The sequence below is a fragment of the Accipiter gentilis genome, chromosome 12, assembly GCF_929443795.1.
Source record: "Accipiter gentilis chromosome 12, bAccGen1.1, whole genome shotgun sequence".
NCBI lineage: Eukaryota > Metazoa > Chordata > Aves > Accipitriformes > Accipitridae > Astur > Astur gentilis.
In genome coordinates, this window is record NC_064891.1 from 26337439 (window position 1) to 26356747 (window position 19309).

General features: G+C 42.0%; 1 protein-coding gene across 7 annotated transcripts in view; it reads right to left on the reverse strand.

The window, feature by feature from the left end:
* Positions 1-19309, reverse strand: part of ARHGAP24 (Rho GTPase activating protein 24) — a 231447-nt gene that overhangs the window by 144568 nt on the left and 67570 nt on the right. For all 7 annotated transcript variants that reach the window (XM_049815253.1, XM_049815244.1, XM_049815242.1 and 4 more), the window contains one exon: positions 5581-5668. In XM_049815253.1, the coding sequence (XP_049671210.1) occupies positions 5581-5668 (88 nt within the window). The remainder of the gene's footprint in view (positions 1-5580; positions 5669-19309) is intronic.

Here is a 19309-nt window from a genome sequence, read left to right on the forward strand (position 1 = left end):
GTGGCATGGGCCTTGTGCTGTACAGGAGACAGTTCCCCTCCTGTACATTAACTGCGTCAGCAGAGCAAAAGAAAAAAAAAGGAGCAATTTTAAGTATTAAACCATGTCATGTGTTAAGGAATGAACAGAATGTTTTCAAAATGCAAATTAAAGGCATCTGTATTTTAATTACAGAATCAAAACTGCAAGATACTTGTCTCCACACACATTTTTTTCACTCATCTTCAGAGACGCCTGTGTACAGAGAATTAGTTTCATAGTATAAACCTACTCCCACATACATTCCCAAAATAATTTGCATGTATTACCAATAAACAAACACACACACACAAGTTTTCAGGCCGCCCACAGACATGATAGACAAAAAGAGGACTTGTCACTATTGCCTTTGGGATTATAATTAAATTTATTTCAACCTTTAATGCAGGGAAAACAGAATCCAAGAGCAGCATGAGCTTCAGCACCATACGTTTAACACACCGTTCATTTAAGCCGACAAAATAAAAAAATGCCTGCAAATAGATCCTGTTGCTATGCAGCTGTTTTCTCATATGAAAGCTAACAAAGACTAAACAGAACCTTGGCTACAATGTATTTTTTCTCTATTACACTCACTGAGTTTTGTTGCTGCCAGCCTACAAAACCAACTTTTATACTGAATCACTGAGAGGATACAGATGACAAACAGCTCCATCACAAAAAGCTGGCAATACTTGCCTTGAGAAGCAACAGTGACACAATGATGGTGGCAAAGCTCACTTCATCTTTGCTTAACATACAGCTGACAATAGTTCTACAAGCACTGTGATGCCTCCACAGCCCCCCTGAGTCTCAATTTTAATTTAATCCCCCAAAGACCAGTGCTGTGGCATGAATGTCCTATCTGACTTCCAAAAAACTTTTTTTGGTCATGAATCCTTAGCATAATACCTCACCAAGAAAACTGCTCCAGTATGAAGTCACTATAGCTGCATGCTAGTTAGCAAGGGGGGTGGGGGCGGAAATAAATATACTGGTGCTATCCTAAACACATTCAACCCCACCCCACCCCTCCCCCCAAAATAAAAACAAGCAAACAAAACAAACCAAAAACCCCTCTCTTGAGGCTCAGGAAAGCTCCAGATAAATATTGAATGCAGCTCAAAAATTAATTGCAAATTACTTTTAAACTTGACTGCATAAAAAGATGGCATAACAAGTATTTTTGGGAAATCATGAGAGCAATCATGCTCTCCCACCAGCATTGCCCATCAGTTCAGCAGCTGGCACTCCCACTGTCAGCTATGTTGCCCAAGATTTTTAACTTGGGCATGAAGGATGACCCCAGGCTGAGGCTTGGCATATAAGGGCTCAGGCTGGAAGAAAATCAAGTGAGAGGTACCGACACTTTCAAAACCAGCAATAAACAGTCAAATCACGCGAGCAGAAGCAACACAGATGGTCATTGAGACTTAACAATGTACTAAAACCAGGGTGAAACATTGCATTTTCTGGAGGCTTTCTACAATTTAGACAACAGCCAGGTACTGTGGTAAAAGCATTCAAACTCAGCAGCAAAGTACAGTCTGACCTTCAGATGTGCTGTACACATCTCACAGGCATCAGTGGTATTTGGGATAGCATCATACACAGAAAATGAGTGATCTCTGAGGAAGGTGCTTGAACATGGGCAGAAGGGCCTGCCTTCAAAATGTAAATGTTTGACTGTTCAAGCCTTATTCCATCACCATTTCCTACTATCCTGTTATCAGCCAGATTTCCTCCAGTTACGGAAAATTACAAGCTGTAGCTGAGGGAGCTTTCTGCAGCTCAGCCGTGGCAGGTCCCATGCAGGCAGTGACCCTCTGCTGCCGTACAGCTGCCTGCATGGCTGCACAGGAAGGTTTTCGTGCCTGCACCACACACACATCTTGGGCCTACAGTTAAATATTCCACACTCGATGCCAAATTCACGTAGACCAGAGGCATAAGCAGCACACCCAGGGTGAGCATTATCAGACAGATTAAGGTGTCATATGCATCAGGATACATCGAGCTTCAGCAAAATCCTTCATATTGATGTCTTCACATGTCACACGGCAGCAAAGGTGGCGTTGCAGCCATTTTGAAATGGGAACACCCCTGTTTTGTGCACTTCCTCAGCAGCGCTTTCTAGTTTAACCTGCTGCTTCTCCCATAGTCACATCTATCAGGAGGAGAGATCATCACTGAAATCAGTGCCAGTCCACTTCTGTGTGCTCCTCTTATCCCCTCCACACACACTGCTGTAGGGCACAGACCCTGCTACAATAACAGCAACAGCTACAACTACAGAAGCTCAGCTTCTCTCTTTCCCATCTACAACATCCAGACAAAATACAGGTTTAATTTATGAAACGACTGATTGGAAGTCCTATTTTGCCTGGAAATTTTAGGTCAGAAAGCATTCTGTGTGCTCTGTGAGGAAAAAAAAAAAAAAAAGCAGCAGCACTTTTTCCAATTGAAACAACTCTCTTAATCTTCCATGGAAACAAGATTTTAGTCAACTCCAGACTTGCAATGTTAATAATAGGTTTCTTTCAACATTTTGAACAGATGAAAAAGATACAGACCACAGTGAGAAACTTTTTAAAATGTGATTGATTCAAGCTGGGGTGAGTGTTAAGCAAACCTCATAGATACCACGCTTGCTTTCTTTGCATACTAACCCCTTACTGCACATAGCTTTCATAACCAAATTCTTTGCCACGTATGAAAGGAAAAATAAAGCTGCACTGTGCTGAGCTGCATCTGCAAATTCCAGTGAGTGACCATTCTCCTTAGCTTTGAAATCTACTTCATATTTCTTACACTTCTACAACATATCAAAATCTCTGTGCATCAGTCAAGACAACTACATTTGTGCCTTCACACTGAGGTGGTTTAAGAGAAAGAACATGGAGGTGATTTTCAATTATCCTCTATTTACCCTTTTCAATAGCCATAATGGAACAGTAAATTGAAAAGTAATATGGGGATTAACAGAATATATTGAATAAACATCGCGAGCTAACTGGATGTTGAAAAATAGAATCATTTTGGTTGGAAATGACCTTTAAGATCATTGAGTCCAACTGTTAATCTAACACTACAAAGTCCACCACTACACCATGTCCCTAAGCGCCACATCTACACATCTTTTAAATACCTCCAGGGGTGATGACTCAACGACTTCCCTGGGCAGGCTGTTCCAATACCTGACAACCCTTTCATTGAAGAAATTTTTCCTAATATCCAATCTAAACCTCCCCTGCCACAACTTGAGGCCATTTCCTCTCGTCCTATCTCCAGCCACCTGACAGAAGAGACCAGCACCCACCTCACTACAACCTCCTTTCAGGCAGTTGTAGAGAGTGATAAGGTCTCCCCTCAGCCTCCTTTTCTCCAGGCTAAACAGCCCCAGTTCCCTCAGCCGCTCCTCATAAGACTTGTGCTCTAGACCCTTCACCAGCTTCGCTCCAGCACCTCAATGTCTTTCCTGTAGTGAGGGGCCCAAAACTGAACACAGGACTCGAGGTGCGGCCTCACCAGTGCCCAGTACAGGGGGACGATCACTTCCCTGCTCCTGCTGGCCACACTATTTCTGATACAGGCCAGGATGCCGTTGGCCTTCTTGGCCACCTGGGCACACTGCCGGCTCATGTTCAGCCGGCTGTCAACCAACACCTCCAGGTCCTTTTCTGCCAGGCAGCTTTCCAACCACTCTTCCCCAAGCCTGTAATGTTGTATGGGGTTGTTGTCACCCAAGTGCAGGACCTGGCACTTGGCCTCATTGAATATGCATTTACAATAATTTGGGTCTGACCATCCAGCCAAATTTTTACTCAGCTAAAATTACACCCGTCCAAGCCACGAGCAGCCAGTTTCTCCAGGAGAATTCTGTGGGAAACGGCATCAAAGACTTTGCTAAGTCCAGGTAAACAACATCCACAGCCTTTCCCTCATCCACTAAGCAGGTCACCTTGTCATAGAGGGTCAGGTTAGTCAAGCAGGACCTGCCCTTCACAAACCCCTGCTGACTGGGCCTGATCACCTGGTTGACCTGCATGTGCTGTGTGATGGCACTCAACATGATCTGCTCCATAACCTTCCCCGGCACTGAGGTCAGACTGACAGGCCTGCAGTTCCCCAGATCCTCCTATGGCCCTTCTTGTAGATGGGTATCACTTTTGCTAACCTCCAGTCAACTGGGACCTCTCTGCTTCGCCAGGACTGCTGATAAATGATGGAAAGTGGCTTGGTAAGCAGTTCCACCAGCTCCCTCAGTACCCTTGGGTGGATCCCATCCAGCCCCATAGACTTCTGTCTGTCTAAGTGGTGTAGCAGGTCGCTAACCATTTCCTCTTGGACTATGGGGGCTTCATTCTGTTCCCTGTCTTCCAGCTCAGCAGCCTGGGTACCCCGAGGACAACTGGTCTCACTGTTAAAGACTGAAGCAAAGATAGCATTAAGTACCTCACCCTTTTCCTCATCCTTTGTCACTATGTTTCCCACCTACATCCAATAAAGAATGGAGATTCTCCTTAGCCCTCCTTTTGTTGTGAATGTATTTATAGAAACTTCTTTTATTGCCTTTTACCACAGTAGCCAAATCAAGTTCTAGTTGGGCTTTAGCCCTTCTAATGTTCTTCTTGCATAACCTCACAACACCCTTATAGTACTCCTGAATTACCTGCCACTTCTCCCAAAGGTCATAAGCTCCATTATTTCCCTGAGTTCCAGTCAGAGTTCTCTGTTCAGCCAGGCCAGTCATTTTGCCCATTGGCTTGTCTTTCAGCCCATGAGGACAGCCTGCTTCCTGTGCCTTTAAGATTTCCTTCTTGAAGAATGTCCAGCCTTCCTGGACTCCTTTGCCCTTCAGGGCTGCCACCCAAGGGACTCTGTCAACCAAGCCCCTAAACAGGTCAAAGTCTGCCCTCCAGAAGTCCAAGGTAGCAAAGAGAAGGCCAACAAATCACTTAAGCAATACTTGCAGTCAGGAGTACCACTCAGTTGACAGGGTAATGTTCTTTAGACGAATCTAACCCTACCTAAAAAACCACCCAATCAAAAAAAACACAACTGAAAACAAGTTTAGGGCTTCAAAGCAGCAGTGCTTGCTGTTGTTACAATCTGTTTATCCATCCACAGTGACCAGGGAGCATTCTCAAGTGATGGTACTGATGTCATCACGCCCATGTGCTATACTGATAAGCTGTTGATGTTAAGTTATGGATTCCTTTGTTACCACAGGACACACTACTTCATAGCATCCAGTATAATGTAAAATAATTACCAAGTACATTTGTACTGTCACACTATGCCAGTCAGCGGTGCAGCTCCTTGCCATGAACAATCTTGCTTTACATTGACAAATAAAAAACACATCTTATTCCTAAGCTGCCTGGAAGTGAATGAAAAAAATATGAATGAAAGTATTAAATTAACCTCCCTCCCCCCCCCCCCCCCCCCTTAAATTGAATCATTAATCACCTTCAGCTTCTGTTCTGGCAGAACAGAAATGGCCATTTGTCACTGAGAACAAAACTGCAAAGACTTTTTACATAGAGTAGAATATCCTACCTGGAATAACTTCAAAAAGGAACTTTCCTGGACTTTCTTCATTGCAGGGATGCTCAATTACTCTGTTGCCAGGCAGAAAGATGGTACCCTAAAGAAAAAATAATAAGAAACATGGGATTAAAACTGCTGCCACGCTTCTGATAGACAAACACTTCTTCTTTTTGGACTGGGGTATACGTGAATTTGTGGTGTTGTGCCTGGGCAGCTGACTTCCAAAGTGAGACTGAGGAGGGATTATCCCAAAAGCCAACATCATAGATCCCCTTAACTGATACATTCAATAATGGCTTTAGGTTTTTTTCATCTCTTGGGTTTTTGATACCATGCAGATTTTTGTACTAAACACGAGTTCTAATTCCACTGTGCTGCAGGGAGAATTCAAGACTAAAAGAAAGGGTTAGTTTGACCCTACTAGTGAAAATTTATGAAGTGCATGTGTGAGGCAGATGAACTTATCAGCTAGTCTTCTTGGCTAAAGCCAAAGGATATGCAGACAGAAGAGTAACCTGAATTTGTGGGGTGCATCACCAGTTCCTCCCCTGTGCCCTCTCGCCATACCATCCCAGGGAGGCAGCACAGAGAAAATATCCCACTTCCATCCACTGGCAGCACCAGCAGACCAGCACACTGCAAAACCACAGCAGGCACAGCAAGAGTCCTATTCAAAGATGCATTTGCTGAAGGCAGATAGATGTCAGATAACCTCTGTGATGGGCACTGAAAGCCTTTATCACAACTTTACTACCTTGAGAAGGCAGATAGGGAATTTTAGCTGTGCGTATTTGTTAACACTGGTTACCAAAAACAATGCCTGCAACTCTCAAAATGTTTCTGGTGTTGTAGTGGAGTGTGGACATTAACTTATTCCCTGCCCACCCCCACCCCCCCCCCCCCTTATCCTCCCCACCTTTGCCTTGCTGTCACATGAGACAGATAGATCACCCCTTTCCTCTGAGAGCTCTTTTTTGATTTTCAGATATTACAGCTCCTCCTACTACCGCTTCCTCCTCAATTAGCAGGCAGTCCTTAATGAAATTATGCTGGGATGGCTGTCCAGGGTTAAGTTTTCAGAGCAGCATCCTAGGAATTGTATTAGGTACGAGCTCTCCATCACTGTTAACGGGAGATAATACCTACTTACCAATATTCTCCAATTACTGCATAACAGAGCCCCTATCTCCAAAGTAAACAAGTTAAATAACTTACATGGCTTAAATATGGAGTATCTCGAGTTGGAAGGGCCCCATAAGGATCATTGAGTCCGACACAGAGCACCATTTTCCATAGCAGCTTCACCAAACACTGCTTCTAAATATCTGTTAGACCCCTCATCTAAACAGCAGTGAAGATACCCTTGTACAGGAAAAACATCAATTCTGATATCCAGTATTTGTTGCTATGGCCTGTAACCTTCATTACGAGCAGAAGCATTTACAATTATTGGGAAGGCAAGACAAGCAGAATGCTATATTCTTCTCGCAAAGGAGACCTTACAAATCAACAGGGAAAAGTCATCTGAAGAAACAGGTAACAAATGTTTCCCAAAATCAGTATTTGTACCAGTTGATGTGAAGACTGAGCTCCACACTGACTTCTCAGTATATTGCTGTCTGCCAGCGGGTACAATGTGTCACGGGGAGCCAAAGACAGGGTGCATAGATACTTTGTCAGATCATACAAAATCACCTCCATTAAACACTATGATATTTTTTACAGAAAACAGATGAAACACAATGGTGTTCTGCTGATGCGGTGTTAGTAGCAAGCACTAGGAGTTGTGGGCAGCTTTCCCCACTCACAGCATACTATAGATGTATTATAAACATTAAGTGCCTTGGTCCAATAACTCTACTACAAGCTATTTTCCTTCGTTCCTGCTACAAGCAGCAACTGTTAATAGTTGTCATACTCCAAAGCCTGCTGTGAAATACCTTATTAGGCAAGAATAGTATCAGAAAGAAAAGATTATATGAACAGGAAAAGATAAGTCACAAACCAGCTCAACTTCTCATAAAACAGCTGGAGAAAAAAACAGCAAATATAAGGAATACATTTTTCTGAGAATTATGGGAGACTAGGAAACATTTTTAACTACATGTATTTTATGTCACATGTAATAGACCATTAAGACTGGTATAATTTTCTTGCCCACTTTAACGTTCAGCTTGAGCTGGTTTTACCTCAAAAAAGGTCCACCCAGCACAGAGGATGAGCAGATCAGAGTCTTCGTGCTGGAGTAAATTTCACTGGTTTGGGAGCTTGTGTCAGTGAATGCACACAGCATACTTAAGCTAATTATACGTCTTGCTATTCAATTAAACAAAAATACAAAACTAAGGAGACCTAGCCTACAGCACCATAAACTAAAATCAATTTACAAGACAGTAGATGAAAACTGCATTCAACTTTGCTGTCAACTCATTAGCAATAGGCATGCTGCAGTCTCATTACAACATGATGCTTTCTGATTCTTTGATGTAAAACCCTTTTAGTGTTTACTTCAGTGAGCTGTCTTAATGACAGATGTTTGAGAACATAAGAACAAAACAGTCATAATATTTATAACCTTAGCGCCTTTATTTCAAAGATGAAACTTATTTCGTCTACTAAAACGTGAAGCCTAAAGTCACACATGACAGCTAAGTTAATACAAAGGGAATCCAGACAGCAACACCATGCAGAACATTGCTGTGGTTTAAAAAGAAAACATGTCCACAAATAGTGATTTTATTTTACTGTCTATTTTCAGAACTCTTATTGGCAACATCAGTGTGCATGAAGTACTTACATACATACATACATTATATATATATATGTTTTATTTTTAAATAAGAAAACAGCTTTGTTTGTGCAACATGCACCTGGACACCCCAGACTAGTGGGGAAAGCCTAAAAGTGATTGCAGCTCTTTCACTTCCCATTCTGTCTGCTTTCACACCCATCTGTCTGCCTTCACCATACAGCAACACTTCCTCTTCACTAAGTTTTGTATCTAGCCTTGGTACAGTTATGTAGATATCTGGAGTGTCCCTTTGCTTAGTTTCTCAGCAGCTGGCAGTGTGTTTCACATGAGCACATCTGCACTGTAACATAACCCCTGCAGCCCTTCAGGTGGCATAGCCCCGGCTGCCAGGTATTCGATATGAGCAGGGGTACCCCAGTCCACGCATCACTGTTGGCCCCCCTTGCTCAGTTGTCTTTCTGGGCAACATCTGGCCCATTCCTACAGCTTAGATAATCCAAAGAGTACGGACTATCAGAGGGTTGCAGAGGTTCAACAAGTTAAAGCTCTGTTTTTCCCCTTGAGTATCTAATTCCAGGGGGAAATAAGAGAAAACCAACTATATAGATACTTAACAAGATAGTAATTTGCACATAAAAGATGGAGGTGATTTCCAGAGGAAATACACGTTTTTACTTGGGTATCAGTGCATGTAAATGTTCCATAATTAGAAAACTGCACATTGCTTCATACCAAACTCTACAAATAATTCAAAACTATTTAAAAAAATCTCAACCTAAGACACAGATTGGACCACATTAATCTTCTGAATTCAAAAAAGAAAGAGAAAAACATGGTGCCAGTAGGGAAGAAGACATACACTCTATAGAAATACAGAAAAAAGGAGAGTGGGAGAAAAATGTGGCCCTGACCCAAGTCCCTCCTCGCTCCCACTGCCATTCTGCTCATGGGCTGTGCCTCCATCAGGTCAGCAGTGTTTTGTAGAGCTCCTGCTGCGGTCAGCCCCAGTTGTTTTTCAATTTCCAATGCTTCTGTCCTTACCAGGGCAGTTCTGCTTCTCTAGCTGAGCAGTGAGGATGACTCACAGGATGCAGAAGTTTGAGTTGCTCAAAAAGTACTGGCCTTTTCCCTAACCAAGTATCAAGCCCACTTTCAAAGGAGCTTCTCGTTCATACGGCTTTTACTACAGTACACTGTTGCTTCAAACCAAAGATCACCTAAACAGAAGAACAACACCAATTTTGTTAAAATTAAAAACCTGTGAAGCCTTTAACTGAATTAAAATTACTGCTTGGTTAATAAAGTGCCTGATAAAATACTGCAGTGCAGCAAGAATGACATAAATCTACTTTGGATTAGACTCACGGCATTACAGTCTTGCGCAAAGAGGTGTTTCATCCCACGCTGGTCCTCCGCAACACTTTCAGCACCATTCAGCAGACGAACTTCACAAGGAAGCATGGAAAGGCGAGAGGATGCCCACCACACAAGCCCTCCACAACAACCAGCTGACAGATGGTATTTCTGTTTTGCACTCTCTGTTACACTGAAGCAAACCTGTGCCACTTTTTCTTTCTTTTTTTCATTACTCTTCCCTAGGTACACTTTCCCCAGCCTTGTTTGAACTTCGTTTCCTGAAGCAGACTGATCATCTGTGTTCAAGAGATACAAAGTTTTCCCCCAAGAAAGCTTATGATACAAGGAATTCCCATGCCTTTAAGATGCTGACTGGCAACTACGAAGACAAAGACATGATTTTCAATACCTCCAGATGTATTTTACTCAAAAAACCACGTAGACACATGAGGAATTTAACTGCTTTCTTGACAAAATAATGTCTTCAGTATTTATTTTAATATAGTTCTCCAACACTTAACTGGCCTGTTTGCTTGCTTGTACTTTGTCCTGCCACCCCTTAAAAAGTTACTTGAGAAGTCCACAGTACCAGCAGTTATATAACATGTTCTTCTTGCCCTTCCAAACTTTAATGATTTATCAAAGCCCATTGAATTCTACTTTGGCTTTCAAGATAAGTGCTGCATTTATGTATCTGTTTTTCTTATTTCATGTGAAACTCTTCCTAGGAATTTTTTTCTGGTACTTTTGTATAGTTTCAGCTAACTTACAGGATCTTTCAGTTAACTTACAGGATCTTCACATAGTTTCTTCCTCTTTGTCTGTTGCTAGAGGTTGGTTAATCAGTTAACCACAACAACACAGAAGCGGCTGTGTTGGTTTGGCAGCAAAGGTTTCCAGGGTTTTATCCTTGCCAGAGTGCAGCCCTGAACAAATGCAACCCAGCTATTCATGCCTCTGCAAGAAGGCTCCCAAATCAGCTGAACTGCATCCCTCAGAAAAAAAAAGTCCTCAGAAATAGTGCTAAGAAGGTCTGCAGCCCGCTATCAACTGCTGGTCCCCACGCCAAGCCCTCTCGCTCCCTGGGTGGTGCCAGGGGTTGGGGTCAGCTCCCTACACCTTGTCTCTGCTGCTCCTTCCTCCTCAGGGAGAGGACTCCTCACTCCTCCCCTGCTCCACCGTGGGGTCCCTCCCATGGGAGATGGTCCTTCATGAACTTCTCTGATGTGAGTCCTTCCCACAGGCTGCAGTTCTTCACGAACTGGTCCAGCGTGCATCCCTTTCACAGCACACAGTCCTTCAGGAGCACTCTGCTCCAGCGTGGGTCCCCCATGGGGTCACAAGTCCTGCCAGAAAACCTGCTCCGGTGTGGGCGCCTCCCTCTATGGGCCCACAGCTCCTGTCAGGAGCCTGCTCCAGTGCAGACTTCCCACGGGGTCACAGCCTCCTTCCGGCATCCACCTGTTCCACCGTGGACCTCCCTGGGCTGCAGGGGGACAGCCTGCCTCACCATGGTCTTCCCCACAGGCTGCAGGGGAATCTCTGCTCTGGCGCCTGGAGCACCTCCTCCTTCCTTCTTCACTGACCTGGGGGTCTGCAGGGCTGTTTCTCTTACATGTTCTCACTCCTCTCTCCGGCTGTAGTTTCTGTGTCCACAGCAACTTTTTTTCCCTTCTTGAATGCGTTATCCCAGAGCCGCTACCACTATTGCCGATTGGCTCAGCCTTGGCCAGCGGCAGGTCCGTCTTGGAGCCGGCTGACATTGGCTTCATGGGACATAGGGGAAGCTTCCAGCAGGTTCTCACAGAAGCCACCCCTGTAACCGCCCTGCCCCCCCCCCCCCCGACTACCAAAACCTTGCCACACAAACCCAATACACTCACATAACTACTGTTTTTGCCTTTAAACTATCACAAAAATAGATTATCTCAAGTCCAAGTGAGCCCTTTATGCTGTCAGGAACCTACAGACATGAGGTGAAGAGGAAAATTTATAGCACAGGCAGAAATCCACTTACACTGAGGTCAGTAATGAAACCTGCACTGTGCTGACAAAAAGCAGTTTGATTGCAGTAACCTCTTAAAAATCCAACTTGATTTCCACCTTACAATGTATTTCCAAGATCCTAGTAAAATCACTTGCTGCAAAAGGGCACAGCAACTCTGAAAGCCAGCCCTTTCATTTACCTACATATGCAGAGATATCTGTATTTCAAACTGGGACCTGGGTGAGTTAACCAGCTGGCTCCAAACCCCAGATCGGTGCTGTGGCAGAGGCTGAGAACTGCCTCGGTTGCCTCTAGCTGGGCAAAGCCCAGCACATCCCACGCACACTTGGCCCTGCAGCACAGTGCAACCCAGCAATGTTCACAGCATGCTGGCTGACATGTCTTGGCTTGCTTTGTCTGGTGCAGCACCTCTGGTTTGCTTTCACCTTCCTGCAGCTCTGGTGTTTGCCATTACTGCATATTGTGAAGGCAAACTTACTTTTAGAGCCTTAGTCTGCAAAAAAAGCATCCTCTGCCAGAGGACAGTGCTTTGCTTCAAATTCACTGGCCTCTCTATCCAATTAAATAACAATGGTCAATTTCAAAACACTTCAGTCATTCCTGTTGCTGTCCTACTTATAATCTATCAAGTAATTTGATGTGATTACTTAGCAACAAATCTATAGATGGGTAGTTAACCACGAACAGGCCTAAAATGTTGTAAATGTGACTCAAGCAGTATAAATGCTCTGACTACTAATCTCCAGTGATATTTTGAAGCTACATAATTGCTGTTCTTCAATTTAAACAGGAAGTATTTTTGTCCAGACATCTCTTCTCCCCCATGTACATCAGGGGTTTTAAATCTTGTTGGTAAACACTATATAAAGAAAATGAGTTTTACTGATTCTACAGAATTGCCACTGTTACATATACGTAATGTCAGGTTTTCCAGATCACATGACAATAGTGGGACAACAATAAAAAACTTAATACAAGCTATAATTATAAGAGAATGAAGGAACCAGATGCTCTCTTATAAAAATTTTTTTATTATAAGAGAATAAGGGGTTGGATTTTTTTATTTTTATTATAAGAGTAGATTTTTATAACACTTAAGCAACCAAAGCTCTGGAAGAAGAACAAATACCACAGGAAGTGGTGCAGTCTTTGTCTTGCAGTTATTGCAGCCATTTACAGTTTTGCAGTATGCACAGGAAGAGAACAAGAAGTGCTACCATATTTGAGGCATCTGGGGGGGGGGGCTATTCAGATTTTAGGCGGTATCTAACATGTCAGGAATGAACACAGAGGAGCACAGAGAAATTACAAAAGAAATAGGGTTGCTTGGATAAAATTCAGTCAACACACAGCATACATTTTTCTGGCATAAATTCCACTGCATTTGACATTTTCTCATCCCACTATTAACACATTACTCCAGTTTGTTTCTGTTGAAGAATGAGAATTGTCATTTAGTTCTCTGAAATTCCGCAGACAGGAGTATAAATGAGATTTTTTTTTTACCTAAGGAAAGGTTCAAACCCACCTCACAGCTTAATTTTCCAAGCAAGAAGTAAATGCACCTCTGTGGTGGTGAATACCATATGTACTGTTTGCTTGGCAATGAGCACCAAAACATTTATTTTGGCATATGAGAGAGAGCTAGCAATTTTAGTAGGATGCAATTACAGATTTTTCTATCTTTCTGTCCTGCCACACATTTCACTTAATGGTTGAGTGCCTCTCTCTGCTTGAGAGAAACTTCTTTCCTCAAGAAGGAAGCAATCTTGGCTTGAGCAGCCACTAGAAAAAAACCTCCCTCTTTTGTTCCACCAGAGAAAGAAAGCTCGTACCAAGTTAAGCTATAACAACGAAAAAAATTAAGTTTGCCTAAAACCAGAGGCTAGATACAGGTATATTGCATGCCTATGGTTTTAATTTCTCTAGTAAGGGTAAGAGACAAGAGTGACCATTTCCTGACCACATCTGCGACAATGTCCGAAATTAAAAGCTTTTTCTCTTCCTGAATTTCTTTTCCAGCACCAACCTCTACCTTACAGTTGAAAGTAACGCTTAACATGCTCTCTTCCGACCTCTAAATTCTGCCCACTATTTTAAAGAGTTTCAGACAGATCTTGAATTAGTACAAAGCAGCTTTCCCTTCTAAAGCAGATTTTCTGTAGTATCTAAAGCTTTAACACCTCTATTTTACCCACCCTCTCCTGGCTTCTCCCTAATGAATGAGCTTATTCAATTATATGCTGCCAGCTTTTGTGAGAAACACTGCTCCTCCTGCAGAGATTTTGCTTTTCTTTCCCAAGTTTGTCATGGGGGGGGGGGGGGGGGGGGGGGGGGGGGGGTACAAGGAGCTGAAGATAGTTAATAGAGGGTGAGCCAATTCATGAGTAACACTTTTGGGAGTTACCTCGGGCATGAAAGCATGGTGTGCATCTGCTCCAACACAAGTACTTCCAGAGGGAGTAATTAGGACTGTGATTCGGGAGAGGGGAGACAGGTATGGTGGGACTGAGTTCAGTTAACAGAATAGGACAGGCCACAGGGTCCAGCGGCCAAGACACATTGTGAGAGCTCTACATTATAAGGTTCCTTCCTGGGGAACCCACTCTGCAATTGCCATGTTGCTTACAGAAAGGAACCCTTGGTATTTTCTGAAGGCAAAGAAAAAGGAGATGTATAAATAAATTTGGATACTGCATTGAGTTTAAGGACTCATGAGAACCAGCTAAACTCGTTATTCGATGCATGGAAGTTTTGATAAAATTAGGCTTTGTAACTATCATTAAATTTTGATCAATAGACAACAATGGGACTGGGCATTACTAAATTACTATAGAAGAGAAAGGCAGCTATGAAAAACCTTACTTCCAGTAGCTCTGGTCAATAGGAAATTTAGCTTATTATTAGATGAAACTGTTTTCCCAAGGAAAAAAGCCAATAAAGCACAAAGCATCAGAACACAGAGGACCAAGTCTTGCTTTACAGATCTCTTTTGCAAAGGGAATTTACTGACTTCTAGTCCTGGGAACATCTAGGCCAAAACAGTGCAATTACTCCCCAAAAGGATGATATTTGGCAGGAGAAAATTTCAAGCATGGCCTCTCCTTTATATACAGAGCTCTCCAGTGACAGTCTTGACAGATCTAGCAACACTGTGAGATAATTTAGCATATATGATTGAGCACATTAAATCAAGTCAGTCATTAAATAATGAACTAAACATTTTTCAAGATAAGATTCAGAGGGAGAAAAAAAGGCCCTAAACCTGAACTTTCTATTCCTTCTTGGTTTCTTTCATTTTGAAAAGGTGGGCAACCAGTGGTCACTGCACACAGTGGCCTTAAAGGGAAAAATACATCTGGATAATTATGGTTGGCTTTCAGAGCAGATTGTCAAGACCTGATGCACTGTAACAGTTAACAGATGAATATAAGCAATAGATATCACAACACTTAAAGGAGTAAATGTCACCCTGGAGCACAGACGACAGAGCAACAAATAACTTGTCTGTTCACCTCCAAACTGGGCCCAGCCTGGGGTCCTGGGCTGGAATGTGGGTGCAGACCCAACACAGAGGAGGTGGAGAAAACCAACACAAGTGATCAGGGTGCTAAAACCCACAACCTCTCTCTCTGATTTTGGCTGATCCGTGGGCCAAAAAGAGCTGAAGCAATTTACGCCAAAGTAACCATGTGCTTCAGTGCAAGGGCTTGCCGTAATTTTCTGAAGATCATCAACAAGGAGTAAAAGAAAAAAGAATAATGCCATGCAAATAATAATCAAATGAAATTAACAATTAAGGTTTCACCATTTCTAAGTCCCAGGAAACCTTGCCAGAGGCCTTTGCAGGGGAGGGAGCTTATTCAGGTGTCTAAGGCAAGTTCACAGGGGACCCTGTCATACCCGCCAGCAGTAACCCTGCAGTAACTTCAGTTTAGCACCAAAAGAAATCTCCTTTTCCTATTGCTTAAATACAGTTACCCTAACACACAAGAGTCAGAAAAACAGCAGTGGCTAAAACCACAGTCAGGTAAATCCCAAGTGGAGGTCAGAGTGCTTTTGACCATCAGAAATAACTTACCATTTTCAAAGTTTCTCATTTAAGATCATTATCCAACCCCACCCTCTTCTTCAGCATTTCTTATTGGCTCGGTTTATGATAACAGTCTTGCTTGTGACAACTTATACTACTCTGCTCTTATAAAGCCTACTAAAAGGACAAAATCAGGCTTTTTAAACTGAAAAAAAAAATCAAACGAGAGAATTTTTAAATATACAAAAACCACCTGTGTTCTCTAGGTCCAGTGTGAACTTGAGAAGAAATAGTAAACAGCTGGAGAGCACAGCCTTGAGAGACTGAAGTCTTCAGTTCTGAAGCACTTCAAATACAGATAAAGTCAAGTATTTATCAGGAATTATTAACATAAAACTGTTCTTGCCTTGAGAAAAGGGATTATTCAAATCAGTTTATTCAGTTTTGTTTTTTTCTTTGTTTTATGACTTCCATGTTGAACTTAAGAAGTAAAACCCTTTCCAAACCCAACACACATAGCTTTTTTCCAGGAGAGCTATATATGGCCAAGCATCCCACCTGAGGACAATTCATTTCCAGGTCAGTATGTAGTAAAGGTTGAAGTTGCTGCAGATTTCCTAGAAATTACACATGAAGTGCAGCTTTTACAGCATAAGAAAAGAAAGGTGGCAGGCGGAGACATGGAAATGGGAATACAATTCCACTGAAGTCGTTTCTTCTTTTCCTGTGCAAATATTCCTGTTGGCTTTTGGCTAGCAAGAATATTCCAGTGGACTTTGCCTGTCCTATGTAAGTTATCATCTTACAGTTTTTTACTGAAGGAAAAAAAACTTTAGTTTCACATGGAAAAATTTTAGACCTTAATGGCAAGGATTATCTTTCTTTTGCCAGTTTTTTTTAATGCTTATATTGCTTGTTGTTTCAAGATCTATACATTGCTTATATTTTGTCTATATAGTAAATGTTTTACGAGCATGGCTTATCAGTGCTACTGCACTACAAATACCACATTGACACAAATTAAATAGCTCATTTGGCTTTCTGGCATCTAATTTAAGATACTCTGCTGGTCCTTATCTAAGGGATTATATTAATTAGCAGTGATCCTATCTCAGGGAGACTGGGTCATGTCTTCTGTGCTATCTGAACAATTAACGCAACTGGAGAACTCTGATTCACTGATTACAAATCACTTCTCAAGCAGTACAATTTGTACACAGTAGATTTTTTCCAGGTTTTACTTCCAGTTCAGTGTATTAGTCTGCTTCTTCCATTCTGTGATATTGTTTCCAATTTAAAACTGGATTTCTCAGATTGTTTCTTACCTTTATAACTAATCTGAATCACACATTTTTATAGCTTTTGCATGAGATCTAGCTGTTTCTTAATCAAAGTATTAGCAATGTGTTGAAAAGTACCCTTAAATATTTTTATTATGCAACCTAAATACTGAGCAGAGAATTTTGGCTGATTAAAAGCTGCCTTAGGAACTGAACTGTTTGATACTTGATGGATGCAAGCATACAAAACACTGACATGGTTTATAAACATACTGAGCTTGCCATGGAAAGCTGATGCCTTTGGCAAGACAAAGGTGTTCTAAAAACCAGACTCTTGAGCAAAATAGATACCTACATAAATATATCTGTGAATTAAAACATTTTCACAATTTGAAGTGGAATTTTGGAGAGACAATATAAATCAAACACTTGTTATTTTCACCCAGGAGTTACTGCACGGTGCTATAGCTGAATTTGCCTTAATACTTTCCTATGTGCTGGGAAGAAGGGAAGGAAGAGCTTTGTAGAATATAGTTCTTGCAGGTTTCACTGTACAAAAAAATAAGTTTTCATTACATTTATGTAAATCTCCTCAGAAAACAATCATTTGATGTGGGTTTTTTTCAAGGACAATGCTTAAATTACTGGCTACGTAAGAAAAAGCACCAGATAGCCCATAATTTAAATAATTACAAAATCAAGGCAGGGTTAAGTGGGAGCTGGTTTAAGTCAAGTACCAATGGATCACAACAGCCCTAAACCTCCAGACCAGTTCAGTTATGCAGAACACATGCACAGTTCAGCAATTTTGCTTGCACAGGTTTGTGTGAAGGTTTTTTTGTGTACATACAGTTTCTCCATATTCCTCACCTTGCACCCTGCATTGAGGGCTCTTTCAAGTTGTGGCAAGTTCGTGAACTGATCTGGATCACAAAATCAACCTAGGATAATGCAAAAAACTACTCAAGGACCATCACAATCAAATCCTCTCAGTGCTAGTTTAATTGACCTATTATTGTTCCCCCTTGGATATCCCTTTCCTACTTAACTCCTTTGACAGCCAGGACAGGAAGGCCAGTTTGCTACTCCAGGAGGGGTTTACAAGGTGCATGATGAAAACCATACAGTCATAGGCTAACACAGGGTGGAAGGGGCTATACTCAAAAGGTCACCATGGAAAAAAAGCCTACTTTTCCAGCCTTTATCTCAGCAGTTTGGCTATAAGGACACTATGGGAGACCATATCCAAAGCTGAAGAAGCTGAACTATATAGCTGCTCACTCCGTATCCAAAAGGCGCCAGAAGGACTGGCTTCTGGACCTTACCAGTGACCACAGGGAGTCTGACCTTTTGAATTAAAGATGTCTTTTAAAAATAGCCAATATTTTTCAAGATTATGCTGTCTCAAAATAGCATTTGCTTCAGTGAGAATAAATAAGACTTTCTTAGTCTGGATTTTTACTCACTTCTCCTAATAACATGGAAGGTATTTTACAACATTCTGTAAAGGTACAGCAAGAACAACTGAATGTACTTGGGTTTCTTACAGCTTCTTATGGGTTTGCATATTTAAGTACCAAACCATCATTTATATGCTTTTCCATAAGACAGAGCGACAAACTTTCTGCAGACCTGTTGGGGGGTTATCTTGCAGAGTGCCAGACAGTCTAGGGTAAAAATGGATTCAGGGTGACTGGAGACCAACATTATTAACCACACTGTAGCAGCTGCTCTGTTCCACAGCATATTAATATAAATAGTTTAGATTCCATGTTGCTATTTTAATAAATTACCAAAATATAAATGACCATGAAGGTCTTCATGGTCTGCAGGAGATACTGCAGTATCCCTTACAAAAGCAGAAGACGAACTGCAATTTATGCAAGAGGAGAAACCAAGACAAAAGTTCACACAGCAGGTGAACAGAAACAAAACTCCAGGTTTTCTGACAAACACACTAATACTCTGGTCACTGAACTGCTCCCTGCTTGGAGTTATTGTTGAAAAAGGGGCCTTTCCTCCAACCAACAAGAAAAAATAGTTCATACCAGTCATCTGCTGTCAACACCCTGGAATCTGCTTTTTTGAAAGTGAGACAGTTCCTGAATTTTTAAGCATCTAAAAAGATGCACATTTCTGTTGCACATTTATTTTCTTCGAAGTGAAAACACAGGGTAAAGATGTCAAATGTGTTAGTCCACCAATCTGCAAGTAAAAATGTTTACTTTGGAGCCTAACCAGAAGCGGCCCCACATTCTGGCATGCTCACAGCTACAGAGCATTCTGACTACAGCTGGAGGATGGGATCA